This window comes from Agelaius phoeniceus, chromosome 1 (assembly GCF_051311805.1).
Source record: "Agelaius phoeniceus isolate bAgePho1 chromosome 1, bAgePho1.hap1, whole genome shotgun sequence".
In the NCBI taxonomy this organism is placed as follows: domain Eukaryota; kingdom Metazoa; phylum Chordata; class Aves; order Passeriformes; family Icteridae; genus Agelaius; species Agelaius phoeniceus.
In genome coordinates, this window is record NC_135265.1 from 45,505,200 (window position 1) to 45,524,034 (window position 18,835).

Here is an 18,835-nt window from a genome sequence, read left to right on the forward strand (position 1 = left end):
AAAAAATTTAAGAAATAATGAGCACTAAAGTGAGGCTACAGTTCTTGAAATGGAGAACATACATCACTGAATATGATGAAGAATATAGAGTGTCTGGCCTTCACCCTTTTTTGTTCACTACTCACAGAATATAAGAACTAGGTACTTGTAGAAGTAAATAATACAAGAAAGTAGCATTGATTTTTCTCTTCTTTCCTATAAAATTATTGATCTGATTTTAACCTAATTGGCACTTGTGAAAATAAATGGAAAAAAACCAGTAGGCTTTTCATGGGGTTCAAGTATTTGTTCTCAGTAAGAGTCCCAGGCCTGCTGGTTTGGGGCTGTGTTGGCTGTCCTAACAAGCTAAAGATCGAGTGCTGTAGCATACTGTATTTGCTTTGTTCTTCTTCTCTTTAATCTCTCATTCTAATTATTTCTTGTAATTCAGATGAGTAATAGTGCTAAAGATGCCTTAATGTATTGATACACGACAATTGAGCATGTACTGCTAAAAATGTAGCTTTTCAGTACAAATCTTACCTAACATAAGAATGGACAGCTGATTAAAGGAAAGAAATAATGAAAGTAGGTTTCCAATTTACCCCATCAGAAATTGTGGGAATCAAAAGAACATTATTTCTCCTGTATCCTGCCTATAGACATTTTTAATGAGTTATACTCTCTAATACCATAGAATTTACTGTATAGAATCCAAAGACTGTCCGTTTCCTCAGTACTGATCTGCAGATACTTTGTGAGAAAATTTAAAGACAGGTGAGCCCCTAATTCACATGCATAAATATTTGCAGGTTTGAAGAATGAATTAAATTTTGGTTTAAATTTTTCCACACTTTCTTTTAGGCAAAGCAACTGTAAAGGTATTGCACATATATTATTCGGTGACAGTATTTTTATTGGCTTCAACAAGCTTTGGCTCAGTCTCCAAGCTGTATAGTTTGGATGTTGAGCTTGGTGCTTGAAGGTAAATCTGGTGAAATTTTTTTCCTTCACCAGAGGAAGGTCCTGAAGCTTAAAGCTATGTGAGAATCATAAGAATCAGGACAGTTAATTACAAATTACAAGTAAGGAACATTGATAAAAAGGTTTTCAGCTGTTTCTAAAAAATCTATAAAACTGCATGCTTTTCCTTGGTATTTGATATCATTTATTCCATATTAAAAAAGAGGTAAATTGAAATTAAAAAAAAATTAAAGGATACAAGTGTTTTCACAATTATCGTCAATCTTTGTTTATTTGGGATGATCATTTAGTTCATAGTAATCATTTTAGTAAAACGCTATCCTTACAGGGCTGCTGAAGATTGCTTTTCCATGTTTGCATCCACAATGAAATGGCTCTTGTGGATACAGATGTAGATGATTGCATATCTCTTTGCCAGTATCCAAAAAGAAAAATTGTGTTTTAAACATGTTTAAAACACTTTTGCAAAACCAGTTTTATGTAGCTCACGTAGAGTTTAAAGCTGGATGTTGTGTGCTCCTTTGGGATAAGATTTGGATCATCCCTCCAGTAGAATTCTGTTGTAGAAGAATTGCATGTGTATGTTACTTTGCATGCTGTAGCAGTGTGGTGTGTGAGCAAGGGAAAGAGGAAAAGGCAAAACAATTCCAATTCCATTACATGGTTTTTGTGTCTGTTTCCAGCAGAGAGCCATGGATATGGTTTTAGCATGGCTAAAGCTGTGGCTAGTAGTAGGTGATTTATATCTTACCCCTCTCTGCTAACTTAATGCTGTTTTTTTCTCTGTCTGTTCTTGTAACAAAATAGAAGTACTCTGCTGTCTCTCTCTGCAACATATCTACAGAAGTCCTGAAAGTCATCAATGCCACTGAAGAGCTGATAGCAGAATCCACCGATCCCTGCGACTTCCCAGATGACGTTCAGGACAGAGGGAGAGGAGCCCTCCCGCTGGGCACAGATCCTGTCAGACTTGATGAACAGCTCACCATGCTGGAAGAAAATGTAAGGAGACGAATCAGTATGTGAAAGTCACGTGTGTGTGAGTGCACCTGTTTGTGTGCACCAACTGGAAGGGGAAAACACATGGGGCAGCATCAGTGGATGTTCAAAATTAATTTGGGGTTTTTAAACAAATACACAAATAGAAAAAAATTGGTGTTTCAACACTGCTTAACTGTGTCAGTGGGGGGTTTTTAATATGTACTTTAAATATAGAGGGGAGGAGGAATTGGTTGCTTTGGGGTTTAGAAGCTCTATCTCAAAAGCTCATTTATGCCCTCCATGCTCTGTGGCAGTGTGGCTATGCCACACCTGGCTGAAGCCACACATCTCCCAGTCTCAGCACCACCTCATCACTCCAAGGACAGGTGGAAAAAGCATTATTTCTACAGTCACACAGAGAAGTGGAAAAGCTCTTCCTCCCCATTAGATCTCCAGCACACCGTGCTGAGCACCCAGGAGGCTGGAGCTGCCTCCTGTACTGTTAGAAAGAGCAGGCTGGAGAATCTTAATTAAACAAACATTTGTTTGGTGACATCCAAATCATCCATCCTTTTTCATGAATACCTGTCACCTGCAGGGGAAAGTACAATGCTGAATCATAGAAGGAAGTCACTACTCATTGGAAATTTTTGTGAATCCAATTAATGGAGTTGGTAAACTTTTAACTTTCTCTTCTTCCCACATTTAAGTGCTCTTTCCCTTCATTAGGAACTCTTAAAATCTCATAGGAATCTGCACTGTCCCGTTACCTCATCCTGTTCAATTCAAGAAAATAAATCCTGGTTTTCTTTAGCCCCAAGAAAATTTTCAGACAGAATCTCCTCTTAGAGGATAAAATCAGTTTCCTCCACAGAAACACATTTCCACAGCAGCCCCAGACTAAGAACTGGGTGGAAGATACTCTATGGCACTAAAAGCCAGTCCTGGCACTAGACTCTCTCTCATGAAATAGTAAAGTATCCTAAAGGTCCAAACACCACAGAATTCATCTGGTAGGGGAGTGAATATAGATTAAAAATCCAAGTGCATGCTGGACCACATCTTCAGAAGAACTAAGAAATTCTGCAGGACAAAGGGCAGTTTGGGGAAATCTGCTCCCACTTTTTTTTTTTCTTTTTTTTTTTCCCTGTGGAGAACTGTGTTGTAAACTATCTAAGGTGCATGGTTTTTTTTCCCAATTGCACTTTGATAATCCCTCCCAGCAATGTGGAGCCTTGGCATCTGTGGTGCTGTGGCCTCGAATGATTCATTTGGGCCAAACATTTCTCACTGAGCAGACACTGGACACAGAGGCAGAGCATTTCTTGCTTTGGCTTTGCCCTCACTGCAGCATCTCTGCTTTAGCATCTCCCAGTTCCCTGCAGAATTCACAAGGTACCCAGCACAGCCTTGCTGTGTCCCCACAGAACATCTTTCTCTGTCCCACACAGGACATGAAGTAGATGACAAAAACTTCACAGTTTGAAGGTTTCACCATTACACTCCATGGTAAAGAGCCTTTAGAAATCCAGGAAACCATAACTTTTCCCATTGCAGCTGCGGCCATATCTACATGAACCACATCCTCTTTGCAGCATCTTCTGCAAGAGGATCTGGATGTTTATAAACACTTTGTTCATTTTTGCTCTCTCTAGCCTTTTGAAGACTGTGCATGCAACAATGTGGAGAATGTAGGGCCATCTGTACCAGCAAAAGGTTGGGGTTTTGTGGAAGTTGTGCATACCCAAATGACAGTAAAATAAGTCTCCACAATCTAAATATGAATGTATGAATTAGGGCATCATTTAGGGCAGACCTGCAAGGACACCATTGCTGTTTGGAAGTGTAACAATTGTCCAGGTGAAGGGAACATTCTTTAGAAAAATATTTTCTTTAGCTCCAGCTGGAAAACGTTCATTAATATTTCACAAATGTAGGGGGTGATTGAGTTACAGAAACACTGATGACCTTTCTTTCCCACATTTTTCTATCAGTCCCATTTTCTTTAGATTTTCAACCCCTCTTGAAAATGACATCTTACTGTGCAGAGATTTTTGCAACAGCATTTAAAATGCATCTTTTCTTTAACTTTCCAAAGATACTGCTGTTCAAAATGTTCTATTTCTTTCTTCTTTAAGCTATTAGATGTGACAGGGAAATCTAAAAAAACTGTCCTTTAATCTGAACTGGCTGAGGTATGTCATACTTAAAAGATGTATCATTTAAATGAAGAGTAAGAATAATTAAACCACACAAAAGCAGGAGCATTTCTATTTAAATCATCATGTTAACTTTATGGACCGCCTGTGTCCCCAGGTACTTCAGCAAAAATTTTACATCAGATCACTTATTTCTTTTTGGTATGTTTTTCAGAGATTTCATTTCTGCAGTTAGAAAGTGTTCTTACAAGATGCAGTTTGTACAGATGTACTGATTTTGTTTCTTAGCAAAGTCACATGCATGAAAAAAACCTATCTACAACTGACACAAAGAAAAAATAAAACTGTTTCAAGCAATTAAGAAACAATAATGAAATAGAAAAGGAATTAAAAGTAAACAAACTTCAATCTGGTCATTCTCCACCATTTTGATCCATAAAGTCACAGCATTGCCATAAATTATTTGAATATCTCTTATGTCAAAGGACTGAATGATCCAGGAATTGTGGGCAGATATAATGACTGGAGTAGAAGATGTATGAAATGAAGGTATTGGCTCAAGGATCTCCTTCAGATCCAATTTGCTTGACCTTTGAACCCTGAAGTCAGCCACAGCCATGTTTAATTCATCCTAGGTTTGTGACAAGCTGGTCTTTACTAATATGGCAATGGGGGAAATCAGAATATATATTTCATTTCCACTGTGCTGTTACCAGCCTCATGGAAACAAGTCTCTTGGCAAAGGAGTAAATGGGCAGAAAGTGCAGTATTTTCATGTGGTTCTGCACAATTTTAAGCACAGATCTCAAAAGCTAATGCTTGAAAATTACCCTCTTCTATAAACCAATGACCTCCATGTACCTTAGGGGGTTTGTGAAATAAAAGAAACAATAAAACACAGTGTATCATTAATTACTGCTCTGAAGGCCTGAATGGGAAATGAAACCTGTAGCTGTAATTATAGACACCGAGGTGGGCCAAAATAGTAAGTTGTTCATTTTTAGGGAAGAACTCTGAATTATAAAGTCAGTAATTCTCTCTTATGTGGCCCAAATAAGCCTGTTGATCCTCCACAGATTCACTCAAAGGCCCAGGAGGTGGGAAGGTTTTGCCTGCTGCCTGTTTGGTTGAGAGCAGGATGGGATGGAAAATTGTTATACATATGAGCACATTTACTCCATAGGAAGTTAATAACTATTTGCTGCTGAACAGTTATTCATGCAGTTTTTAGTGCCAGAAGGCATCAAGTGGGTTAAAGAAACACAGCTTTATATGAGGTGTGATCTGTTGACTTCCCTTTGCAGACTTAGGGTATTATGCGATTGAATGTCAATAACAAAAAAGCAAACTTTTCAACTTTTTTCTTCACTAATCAATCTGGAACAAATCTAGTTTGGAATACCATTGTAGCCCCTATGATATCTGTAATTCATCTACCTCGTTTGTCCCTTCTCTTTGTGGATGTGTGTTTTTCAGATTATTTCCCCATGACTTTCCTTTGCCAGGTAAATCTCCCTGGTGGGCTAGCAAGCAGGGAAGCTTGCAGGCATGATGGAAAATGCAGTCTGCTCAAACCTGCATGCCCACAAACCAGGAGTCACTGACACCTGTCCCCACCTTGGCCCTGCAGGTGTACCTGACAGCCAGCACGGTGTATGGGCTGGAGGGGCAGCTGAACAACCTGGAGGACGCCGCACGCAAGATCAACAGCGTTACTGAGGAATCTGAGCTGGCTGATCTGGAGGATCAGGTGGCCACAGCAGCTGCCCAGGTTCATCATGCAGAGCTTCAGGTGAGGACAGCAGCTCCTCTCGACCTGCAGGTTTCACACTGCTTTACCTAACACCCACCTCAGCGAACGCACTTTGAATATTCTTTTTGTACTGCCGTAGTCTGGTGATCCAAGGATGCTGACTGCATCACAAGCTGAGCAGAGTGTAACTGAGCTGTGTAACTCAGCCCAGCCAGATGTACTGTATTTCTTTGTTTCTTCCCTCAGCTTGGTTTGGACTTGGCACTGCAGTGCCTCTTACTGCAGTATTAATGCTGGACTGCTCCTTGCTGCCAGGCAGCTCCCATGGTGCACTGTGTGTCATGTGCATGGCCCCGGTCAGACAGCACATAGAGTCTGTGGCAGTTTGTCTAATCAGCACTTTCCAAAAGATGCCACTGTTGGCAGCTTTCTACCAGCAAAGGCCAGCAGCAGCCACAGGCTGAGCCAAGGACAGAGCCTAGGGCTTGCATGCCTGTATGGGATTTAGGTGCTAAGCAGCACACATCCCAGCCAAAGGCAAGAACTCTTGTGCACGGTGATCTAGCACCACTCTAGCAGGATCCAGAAAGGCTGGGGCTCAGAATACATTGCAATCTGGTGCTAAAAGCTGAACAAGATAATGCTGCCAGACCTCAAAGGGCTGACACTGCTTGCAGCTCACTGCCCAATCTGTACCCAGCAAGATGCCCTGACCTGACTCTGTCAGGGTTTAACGGGAAGTACCTCGTGATTTTACTCAGTGGAAGCATGCTCAACTCAGGACTGGGCAAATATCTGAGAGCCTGACATGTCTCTGATGTCAGAAGTGCTTGGCAAACTGGCAGTGGTGTTTTGTTGGCTTTGGTCATTATTTTAGGGTAAATCTGTTAATGGGGGTGAGAGGGAGGAGGAGAGAGGCTTAAACTATGCAAGGAGGCCAATGGAAGATCTTCTGCAGAGTGAAGCCAACTGTGGCTTCTGGTGTCATTGTGAATCACCTGTTGGGTTAAATGTCTGACTTCTCTGACGCGTCTTTCTCTTTTGTCAATACTTGTCTCCACTACTCTCAATATCAGACTACTTTTCCCTGGCAATTTGTTTTCCATTCAGTCTTTTTATATAGTGTATGCCTGCATTTATGCATGCTTGTGTTTAATATGCATATACATTTGAACTCTAAATATTTAAGATCAAGTGTTTAGATTTTGTGACAGAGGATGTACTTTGCACATGTATGAAATTAATTTTGAGTTAGGAAATATGTCCCACAAAGTCACTGTTTGAATGTAGCCCTTTAAAAACATAGCTTGAATGAATTTGGGATTATGCAGCTAAAGGTAATCAGGAGATAGCAGATGCAGGTTTTCTGTCCTCCATTCTTTTTTTCCTCAAAAGGAGTAAAATGCCTCTTCCTTGGAGTCACAAGGTAGGTTGGATTGTTCTTTTACTCCATCTTTACTAACAAATTATGTCCCTTTTAATGTCAGGACTAAAGAATGCAGGAAAGTGTCAGAATTGCTGAAGAAGTTAGCCATCTGTTAATGTTTTCTTATTAAAGAGGATTTTACTGGGGGAGGGTTATTATTTCAGTAGTGGCATCCACAGTAATTTTAAAACTTCTTTTCCCCCCTCCCCATCTGTCTGTCTCTCTCTTTTATTTTCTTTGAAGATTTCAGATATTGAGAGCAGAATATCAGCTCTCACTGTTGCAGGCTTGAACGTGGCTCCCTGTGTTCGCCTGACAAGGAAACGGGATCAAAAGCAAACAAACCAGGTGCCAGAACATTATGTAGTATTCAAAAAATACATTGGGGAAATCTTGCCTCTTTCTCTATAATGGAATTGAGTAATGCCTGTATGTTGTTTACAGATGCATACAATAGACACATCAAGACAGCAGAGGAGAAAACTTCCAGCTCCACCAATAAAAGGTGCGCCTAAAATGTTCTGTAAATGAGAGGGACTCTCTTTGTAAGATTCAATATAATGTAGAGGTCAGCAAAGTAGGGATAAGTTTAAGTTATGAAATGAACAGAGAAAGCCTAATAGACTGTCCCATCCTCCTCATTTTCCATGTACTTGAATTATATAAAATACCCCTTTGTCACATTTAAAAGCATCACCACTTTCTCTTCAGTGAAAGTTGTGACAGTGTCAAGTAAACAAGAGCAGAGGCAGAAGGCTGGAAAAAGCTAATGAGGAATGCTGAATACTTGGCCTGCAAGAGGGGTGCTGCTGCTGCAGCATGGCTGGGCTCCACACAGCATGGCTGCCACCCTCCACAACACACCACTTCCTTAAAGTCTGTATTTGCTGATTTCAGTCTGTATGAAATGGCTCAGCAATATTCCTAGTATGTCAGAGGATGCCTGTGAAATGTCTTTATAAAATCAAGTGACTTTTTTCTTTCATGATTTTTTGTGGATTTTGGCTGTTTTTTGGGGTTTTTTTAACTCTGCAGTGCATTATCTCTGAAAATTCTAGGGTTTTGTTCACTGCACTATTCTTTTGTAATTCCACTGATTGACATGGCCTCAAACTTTAATTTATCTGGAGTACCACAGCCTGCTGGTTTTAATTTAAATTAAATCCAACTTTCCTCATACATCTTAGGGGAAGTTTTGTCTCTCTGGAAGCTGTGACACTTCAGAAGTATTTTTATATCTGCTTCAATCTCTTATGTGAAAAATCTCCCCTTTTGTATTTTTCCCAGGTGAAAAAATAGATGGCTCTCCAGTTACCACTGTCAGAACGTTTAACAGAAACTTCATGCTTCAAGGATCTCTAACACAAAGAACTAAAGAAAGGAAAAGCACTGCCAAGGACTTAATGGTAAACAAATGTTTTTAAAACTCTGTTAAGATCAGTCAAATAGAGAGATAGCAGTATCTGTGTAGGCAGCTGTATTTCAGTATCTTCAGAAATCTTCTCTTCATAGTTTGAGGAAAAAAATAGTAGAGACTGCTGAGGCAACTCTTGAACAAATATGACTAGTGTCCTGGTAGATGTCTGACTATATACTATTAAATAGGAGCTCCTGAATGTCAGCTTGTGATAATGTAGCCTGGCTGCCAGGTCTCCAGGAACGTGCTACCCATATTTTTTAAAGAATAAATAAATTAGTTATGCCCTGCATTTCAGACTTCTGAATCAGACCCTCACAGAACCAGCTGTGCATTGTAACTTGGCATTTCACTAATTGCTGAGAAATATTCAAAGGTTATCTAAGTTGAATTTAAGGGGTAAACAGGTCACACATTGGCTCTGCAGGGTTTGAACAAAGAGGCTTCACTCAGGACTCCCAGGACAGCTGTCAGTCATTTCTTCTGCAGCAGCCATAGAGGGATAAGGGAAAAAGCTGACTGTCCCAAAGCAGTCTGCCACAGGACATGTGGGAAATATATGGGTGTGTGAAAAGGGAAAGGACCCAGCTGTGTTCTTCAGCAGGTTTGTTTAGTTCTTCACTCATGGTTTTTTTCCTTCCTGTCCCTCTCTGTTCTAGGAACCTGCTATAGGATCTGCTGTGATGTACTAAACTTACTCTTCCCTACTGCCAATAACACACTGCCTAAGGCTGTACACTAGAGTGCCTTTTCTTAACAGCCATTGTGTATGTCCAGCTGAAAATGGACCCTCAAGAACCCACAGAGCCTCAGTTATAGGGCTTCATTTGGATACCTCACTGAGAAAGCTGTCCAAGTCTTCAGCATTGTGGTCCGCTACAGGAAACTCTGCCTTAAAGTTCTCAGAGGACTCTAGACAGGATGCTATGTTTCAAAAGCAAGGCTCCACATTTTAAGATGCACTTTTCTCCCTATCGATTGTACTAAAGTATGTAGTCTTTAAACTGCAGTATGTTTTTGTACACTCAATCAGTCATAATTATAGGCCAATTAATCTGCCAAAGCAGACCTGTGATCCATATTTGCTGGCCTCTTACTATTCATGTGGGCATCTGTCTTGTCGAGCAATAAGAGCAACTCTGCAGTGTGTGCTGCTTTTCAGCTGCGTAGAGGGAGAGGAGAATTTGTGTACCTCACTCTGTTCCCAGGGAGTCAGTGGAAGTCTTGGGAGGGTTGGTAGGAGGAGGAAGAATTCTCTGTTCTCTGAGAGTACATCTTGCAGATTGAATGTTCCAGCTCCAGAGCTAGGGATATTGCTCTAGGCAGCAGGGGTGTCATGCTGAACCAGGAATTGGTGGCCACACATGTGGAGCAGATGTCTGCTGAGTTGGGATCCCAGTGTCTGGAAACATCTGAACACTGTTAAAGAAACCAACACCTTCATATGTCTTGTTCTTGGCAGCATTGTCTACTTGGTGGTGGCCAACTGTGCTGCAGTTCAGAATAAATTGTGTCAAAACCTTTAAGATTAGAAAAAAGAGGTGAAAGTGTTGGGGATCTCTGCTGACTGGTGGTTGAGGGGTGGCTGCAACTTGCAAGAGATTCCTTTCTGATGTTTACTGGTGTTTCTGAGAAGGAGGCAAATGTAGCCCAGACATCAGTTCCTGTACTAATCTGGAGCCACCAGAGAGTAGCTGGGGCCTTTTGCTGGTGCCAGTGGACCCCACTGTTACTGGACCACTCTTAATTGGATTGTGAATAGTAATATTCTTTCTTTCATTTCTTGAGACCCTTAACAGGTGAGTCAAACTAGAAGGCCCTTTGGCAGATGCCCAGGAGGGAGGATGCTGCTTACAGGGTGTCCCTCTCACCCTTTTGTGAGAGAACATTGCCAATTTGTGCATTTTTTTGCTCTGAAGAATACAAAGAAGGTAGTCAGAGGAGGTGATAAGCCAGTGAATCCCTTACCTTCCACACCAGTTGCACAGCAGGTACCCAAGTGCAGATGGGGTTGATGTGAAATATGCTATGAAGGAAAGCATGGGCTGTAAAGTTCCCTTCAGCATTAAGGAGTGGTGAACTCTCCCAGGAGCTGTGGGTGCCAGGAAGGAGGAGAGTTCCTTCGTTCCCTGGGCTCCCAGTGAACACCCACGAGCAGAGTGCCACATGTTACCTGCCATGCAGCAGGAAAGCAGTTCCCTAGGACACCAGGCCATGAAATGTCTGTGGCTGGGCAAATACCAGCAAAACTGGGCAAATTTCCTGACTAGGCTGGATATAGGGGGGTGAGTGGGGAAGACAACTAATGGCTGGATGGGTTGATTGGAAAGACAGTGCCAGTTGCAAATCTGCCATCCACATTTGACATCTAGCTTGTCAGTATTCTGATGTCCAGCTGCATGTGAGGATCTCTTGGAATAAATACAACCATCTTCCCACTTACAATACATAAGTGTGACTCCATTCCTTCAAGGAGTTTTCATCTGCCCAAGATCTGACCCAATGTCTTCATTCTGGGTGAAATTAAGCCTTCTTTTACTCTCACACAATACCAGTTCTCTGAAATTGGTTTGCACAGATGTGAGGGAAGAATTTGGCCCACTCTGTTTAATATATAAATATATATATAAAACAAATAGATTTTATTTATATATGCAATCCAGTAAAGGAAATTAAACAGAGTAGGATGCCTAGTAATTTTTTTGTTTTTCAGTCTCCTCCTCCATTGACTGTTCTTGTGTATGTATACAATACATTCCCAGGTTCTGGTTTATGCAGGTATGCGTGTTATGAAATGTCATTAATGGTGGTTGGTCTGCATATTCGTCTAATAAATAATAACTAATATTGTGTATGTAATATCAATACAGAAATGACTAATTTTAATAGAATAACTCTCTGGCTTTTGTTCTGTTAGTGTGATTTAAACAAGCCAACAAAGTTTGGAGTAGGTTGTTTTCCTTAAGAGGCATGAAAAGCAACTATTATCGTGTTACAATGTTAAAATATTCAGTCTTCTTTGACAAACAAATGTGTACTGTGTAGGCATTGCAAAAAAAAAAAATTAAAAAAAAATCCCACCTGCTCTAAGCATTTGAATTTTTACAAATGTTTATCGTGCCAAATACGTGCAAAAATATAATTTACTGTTTTAAAAAAATCATAAAAGCATATGTTATAGCACACAAAGAATTATTTTGTCATCAGGTGATTTCAATCTTTAGTGTTAATATTTATATTTAGATTAATTTTTATAAATGAAAATATTTTAATGGGTAAAATGAAGACTATATGACCTATTTGATTAAGTCTGAGTGAATATTAAGCTTGCCTTGTTGTTGTTATCTGCATACTCACCAAGAATTATTGTCAAGAGAAATTATAAAAGAGTAAAAGCGATTTATGAAAAGAATGCCTTTTCAACGACTTGATTCATAAAGAAAAACAAAAATTTCTTCTCTGTTGTTTGGATTTATGTGCACTTTGGCCTGGAAGCGTGCAGAACCCACAGCCACACACGTTACACTGTCACAGCCGGGACACGGGCATCTCCACAGGGGTGCTGGGCTTTGCCGAGAGCAAGGGCACACGCTCGGTTCACACCTCCTCCTCTAGGGCTGGGGTGGGAGGAATCCTGCTAGGAACATGTGCTGGTGAGTCTTCTCCAAACCATCAAGTCTGTTGGCTGAAATACCATCTCAAGCAGTTTCTCAGGCAGAATTTCTTGATGTCTCTCTGGGATTGCTACAAAAACTGAGCAAGAACCCTGCCGATAATCTTGGTCTTGCACTTCCAAAGTTCCTTGCAATGAATAGGGATCAAAATATTTATCAGCATATCTTCTCCACGGTGAAAGCATTCAGTAAAATTAGTGTGTTTTAAGTTACACTTTGGGTCAGCAGCTTTGTTGTATTATAAATGAAAGTAACTCCCTTATTATAATAAAAACCCATCCCTTCCTGACAGGCCATTTGCAAAAAGAGAAAGAAGGGTTAAAATGTCTGCAATGGTTAATTCAGCCATTATTCAGTTTTAGTAGTAATTCTCACAAAGCACATCTAGAAGTGGAAGTCCATTCAACTTTATCCTTTGCAGAATGATTCATGGCCTGGATTTAACCATCAGATATTACCTAAATTGTAAACTATCTTTTTTGGATATAAGCCACAGATAAAACTGTATTATTCCTACCAATAGTTATTAATCAAGATGAAACACATTTTAAGTAACACGTCTTATAAAAGTAATATAACAAAGTTATATTAACATGAGTAAATAGGGGTATTGAGCTGCATCTCCAGCCTTATTGATGTGGACTAATGGAGTAGATAGTACATGGCTTGTGATCCTCAAAGAGTGACTTTAGCTGACTCAGACGATGTACTTGGAAATAATTACATTGTTTTAAAGGGAATCAGTTCATTCAGGCCCTTGCTCCTTTTGGATTATGGTTTATGATTATATGCAGAAGGCACAAAACTACTCCAAGGAGTTCAATTAGCCATTTTTTTTTTCTTCAGCAGGGAGAAAATACTTATCTTCAATAGTAGCTCCTCTTTGTTCATTAATATATCTCTCCAGCAGTACAGGAAGAATTGTGGAGGGCCAGTGGGTATACTTCAGCGAAGGATTCTTAAGAGTGGATGTTAACAATCTCTATAAAAGCTACACACAGAGAACCAGCATTTCATGCCATTAATGCAGGTACATTAAAAACTGGTAAGAGCCTTTTTTCTTTCTTCCAACCATTGCTTTTTATTTTTATATATCAACAGCCATTGGCTTTGAAATGTGACAGGAAGGTTTCATGATACATTTAACACTGCAGAGTTTAATCCCAGCCCAAAAGCTGTGTGGGTTTTGGATAAACCTAACAGTGAACAGGATCGGGAGATTGCTGGGGATGCACAATGAAGAAACATTTTTATAAGCAGTGGTGGCACTCAGTGCTGGTGTCCATGCATTGTCTTTCACCTGCACCCTGAACATGTTTCTTTTTGAAGGTACTTGCACAAGGAGCAGAAAGAAGAGCAGGGTGTGATTACTAGGCAAAAGCAGAACTGTAGGTCTGAGGTGCAGGGGAGGACACAATTCAAAGAACAGAGGTTGGGTTGCCACCTTGGGGAACAGAGATCACCAGTCCTCTGTGTCCAATGCTTTTTGCTCCCACAAAGCATTCAAGATGAAATCCAGGTGTCTGTTCACAGGCCTCAGGCTGCCACGGCTGCTTCTCAGCTGCCTCTTCCCAAAGCGACCGATGGGGCGAACACCACGGCCCACATACCAAAAAGGGTCGATCTCAGGACCTGGAATTCAAAGCATTCTGTAAGGATATAGCACTGCACTTGGAGGCAGTGTTTTTCAACCATCTCGAGGATGTTAGACAGCTTACTTGGAACCCAGGAGAAAAAAAAGAAGGGAAAGGCCACAGCCAGACACACAGCTTACTGGTGCCTTTGAGAGTTACTTTCCATGTGTAGAGCCCAAAGGAAGAGGATTCAGTTGCAAAATTATTTTATCCATCTGGGCTGCAACACACATTTCTAACATGAGCCAAAGGGCCCATCCAAATTTTCTGCAGTAGGTACCAGGTACACTATTTCTACAGGCTAACAAATCCAGTGGATTGCAGAGGGGGTTCCTACATGAGAGGTAAGCATGAAAAGTTAATTCTTTTTCACTTAAGAAGTTGTTTTCATGGATGACTATTTTTTTTCTTTTAAAGCTCTGACACATGACTGATTTTTGTCTAGTCTAGCGCAGTTTTGGGGCAGGTCTGCAAAAGCTTGTAGTTCTATTAAAAGACTATATTAAAAAGAGTATTTTAAAAGTATTAAAGACTATATATTGAAAGATATAGCAGCAGGGAAATTCTAAAACACACTGGAGATAATGCCACCCTAAGGAAATCCCAAATTGTTCCAGAGACAGACAACTGTCAGGAACAGGAGTAAATTGCAATTTAAGTGCATTATGTATATATAGCATCCCCATCACATGAAAGTCTCAGTCAAGGCAGGAGGAATTTCCCCTGTGGATTTTGATGCTCGAATAGAGGAAAAAAATTCACCTTGCCTTTAAATTTCTCTGTAAATACATCTTTTAAGTCTTTCAGCACAATGTTTAACCTTCTTTTGTTAGCCTTCCTACTCAACAAAATCCAAGAAACTTCACCTGTGTACCTAAAACCTGAGGTTCCCAACATCTCTATTTTTTTAATGGGGAGAGGTGTGGCACTGAGCCCACGCAACTTAATCTCCACAACCCCTCTCCCACTCCACCTTCCATTATCAGCCTATACTCCTCGGGGGAAGATGAGATTTCTTGGTGATTTTCTCAAAGATCTTTTGGATTGTGTGCTAGTTTAAACTTGGGATACATGGTATCATCCCAGACCTGGATACTCTCATTCTTCACAGCATCTCTGAATGCAGATACTTCAACCACTTGTATTTGGACTTTCAGAAAATTCACAGTCCCAGACAGAACTGAAGATGTCTGTAAAGTGAACTTAAGCTTCTGGGCAATTGCTTTCTTTTTATTATATAGAAGTGGTTGTGTAGGTCTACAGAGCGCAGCTGAAAATTTGGTGCTTAAATATTTGATGTATACCACTTTACATTTTCTTGTCTATCCTTTGCACATTACTGTCTTCTCTGATAGTTATCAAAAATAATGCTATTTGCCTTGGCTAATTAAAGGCTGTGAGAAGGACATGAGGTTCTGTATATGCACTGACAAGCGCAAATGGAAGCACAGGGCCTCACACCAAGCTGACACCACGGACACACCTGTGTGATTTGCTGTTGAACTTTGCCTGACAGCCCAGCCCTGATCCCTCAGAGCAGCACAGACTGTGGGGTCACCATGTCAGGTGAGACTCATACTTACTTCTGTTGTCTATCTGGTGTTTAAATGACCTGCTCTGTCCCGAGGCAAAGCTGAGCGACACCAAGAGCATCAGGACATAGACAGTGACTAGCTTTAAGTGGTTTGGTGACCACTGGGCACGTGGTGTCCAGGAGATTGGATGCCACATGATGGAGCAGTGGTGGGAAGGCTGTAAGGAGAAGAGTGAACATGGGGAACACATATGAGTTAAAGCTCTCAAGGTGAAGGAATGTGTCATATTTAACAGTATGTTCCCATCTATCAGAGCCATTTCATGGCTCTAAGTTTTGTGGAACACTCATGCTGGAGATGTCCTGGGCATTTCTGTTTGAAGGCAAAGGCTATAAAGTGGGCTATCTACTAAGGTAAGAACTGGAGAGTTTTCCTCTCCAGCAGTGAAAGCCTTCACAGGACACTCAAGTCCCAGCCCTGAGTTCACTGCTGATTCTGTATGGCTCTCTGTATGACCACAGGCGTTGGCCACCAAAGTATGTTTTAACCACTACCACCAGCATCTTTTCTTTGCTCGTAAAATGTGTCTAACATTTGTGTTCTACACACTCTTTTTACAACTAAATGCATTTCAGTATGAATGGCAATGCTCCTCTTGTGCCATTACCCCCTTTTTTGCCAGCATGCAGAATTACAATTTCCAGTTACAGTTTCCACTGGTAGATGTCCCAATCCTGTAAATGCACACAGATGCAACAGAATGAGAAATCCATCCTAGCTTCCATAGGATGGGCTGAGCAGAACAGAAGGTGCTGAGCTGGGAAAGTTGCATCCAGGAAGGGGAGGGAGCCAGGCTCTGGTTACCACTGTCTCTGCCATTTTGTACAAGCTTCCTCATAGCAGCTCTCCCAGCTGTCACACCAGGACAGTCTGTCTTGTGACATGCAAGGTCTGCCTCTGCATTTGACATCCTGGAGCCTCTGCCTATAGAGCAGGAGCCTATTTGCTTCAGCATCATGTGATGTAGATATACAGGCACAGAGGCTGTAGGAAAACCTCTCAGCTGTGCCTACACAGCAGCTTCTCTTCGTGTATAGGTGGAATTTTTCCCCAGTTGCTGCCAAAATCTTAGCCTGCTTTCAGTAAAGGCAGAGCAGGAATGAAAATCTTTGATGCAAGATGCTCCCAAATACACCAAACAGGCAACACAGCAAAAACACATCAAGAAGTTGGTTGTGTCTTTCACTAAAATGCAATCAAATCTCTTTCACCCCTAGTATTCAGTGAAGGTTTATCAAGGGTGAAACTGACAGTGGCTTACCAGGCAGCTTAGAGGAAAGTGATTTTAACTCATGATTTCAGAACTGCATATTAACTTTTTCTGACTTGAAACAATCTCATGACAATCAGGACTAAATTGTCTTAGCGTGCAGAATTCACCCACATGGGGTGAATTCTGCCTTCAGTTTCAGATGGGGTACCTCTCCTGTTGCTTCATTTTTAGCAAAATCTCAGGTTCAGTGAGACAAAAAGGTGTTTTGAGGCATCTCTGTGGTGTGTTTACAGGGCTGCTGACATGTTTTCCTGATTACTTGCTCCCTGGTTTTGTGTCTTGGGTTTTTTTGGGAACAGAGTTACAGAAAGAAGAGCTTACCTTGAGCTCATTGTTGTTGAAAGACAAAAATACAGGGAAAAGCTTTTAGCACACACTTTTTCCCAAGCACTGCTGTGCTTCAGTGCCCACCAGCTGGTCCTGTGCCACTGCAGCCACTTTGTACAGCACTGATATATATTGAACTTTTTGTTCATACCCCTCTCCTGACTAGTGTTTCTGTGAAGCACATAATTCTCACTGCTCCTCAGTAAGTAACATGCCACCCTAAATAATCAGGGCACTCAGCATCTCTAATCCTCCCTAATTTTTCCTACACTTAATTGTCCCACCACTGTTTATATGGGAAGAAACAGAGGCTGAGGTACTGCTACAAACTTGACCCTGAGCATTCCTAACACCCAGTTCCATCTGGTCACTAAGCAAAAATCCTGGTTACCTATGCACAGACTTTTCAAGAGTTGTATGGCTGAGATGGTCTGTGATCTTCTCAGGTTCAGACTGCAGCTTTCTTGCAAAAGGAAAATTGAAAAAGAACAAGACCTCACACAGTCAAGCTGTGTGCCTCCATTTTCAACTATTAAATAATCATGAAAATTTTAAAACTGACTAGTTGCAATCAAACTTGACACAATTAAAAGTTTCAGGAATAATTTTGCTCCTGAAGCTCAGCAAAATTCAGTGCCACAGCCATTTGACCAACTTGCCACTTCTGCTTTGTGCCCAAGCAGAGTCTCTAAACTTTGGCTGAGCAACATCTGTGACGGAAGTCTGGCAACTTTCATCGACATCAGAGGGGAAAATTAAAGCCATAAATGAAGCTACAGTGAAGCAGCAGTATTACAGCTTGCCATGGGTCTGCTTCACAAAGAATTGGAGATCAGCCTGGCTCTCCCTCTGGGCACACAAGGCTCTTATACCAAACTCAAGCTGTGCTGCAGATCCATCAGGTATACCCCTACCACGGCTGTCCTCGGAAGACAAGATGCTATTAACTCTTTACACCCTAAACCAGCATCTTTGTTGAGATCAGCAGCTGTGTACACCCCTTCCAATGCGTATGTGAAAATCGTTCCTGCTGAAAGCAGCGCTGGAGGCACCCCGAGGGATCAGACCCCGTGTGAGCGCAGGCCCGGAGCGGGCTGGTTCAGGGCCGATGGGCCGGGAGGTGCAGGGCGGTGCTGTGGGTCCCGCCCGCGCTCTGCCTGCAGGGCACAGCCTGCCCGCGGGGTCAGCCACCCTGCCTCGGAACGGGCCGCTGCGCTAACAAAAACTGGGCAAAAGTTACTGAGCACAGGGCACAGCTGTGTATGTTAACCCAGGTAAGCTAAAGCCCAAAAGGAAAAAGAGGAAATTCAGCAAGAAAGAGCTTGGACAAGCGCTGAAGCAGACAGGAGAAGGCACTCACCTGTGTGCACCGAAGCTGCTGCTCAGGTAGTCGCTGCTCCAAGCAGAAGCAGGGCAGCTGATGGGGGCATGTGCCTTTTATACTGGAGGGAAGTGGACTTGAAGCAGGGAGGGGGAGTCAAGAGGTGGGCCAGCAGGACGTCAGCAGTACCGGCGAGCAGGATTTAAATTTACAAAAGGAGGGGTAGGGAGAACGGAGGCTCTATTAAAAAGCCATTGATCAGGGCAGGGAGCAGGGGTTGAGGGCGGCGCCAGGGGATGTTGAAGGGGGGGG

General features: G+C 41.7%; 1 protein-coding gene across 6 annotated transcripts in view; it reads left to right on the top strand.

Annotated features, from left to right (window-relative positions):
• Positions 1-12,154, top strand: part of MYRIP (myosin VIIA and Rab interacting protein) — a 208,362-nt gene extending 196,208 nt beyond the window's left edge. For 5 of the 6 annotated variants that reach the window (XM_077178005.1, XM_077177997.1, XM_054646900.2 and 2 more), the window contains 6 exons: positions 1,771-1,965; positions 5,734-5,895; positions 7,526-7,630; positions 7,727-7,787; positions 8,570-8,688; positions 9,359-12,154. In XM_077178005.1, the coding sequence (XP_077034120.1) occupies positions 1,771-1,965; positions 5,734-5,895; positions 7,526-7,630; positions 7,727-7,787; positions 8,570-8,688; positions 9,359-9,391 (675 nt within the window). In that variant the 3' untranslated portion in view covers positions 9,392-12,154. The remainder of the gene's footprint in view (positions 1-1,770; positions 1,966-5,733; positions 5,896-7,525; positions 7,631-7,726; positions 7,788-8,569; positions 8,689-9,358) is intronic. The other variant, XM_077178002.1, reaches the window with a different exon arrangement.
• The last annotated feature ends 6,681 nt before the right edge of the window (positions 12,155-18,835 follow it).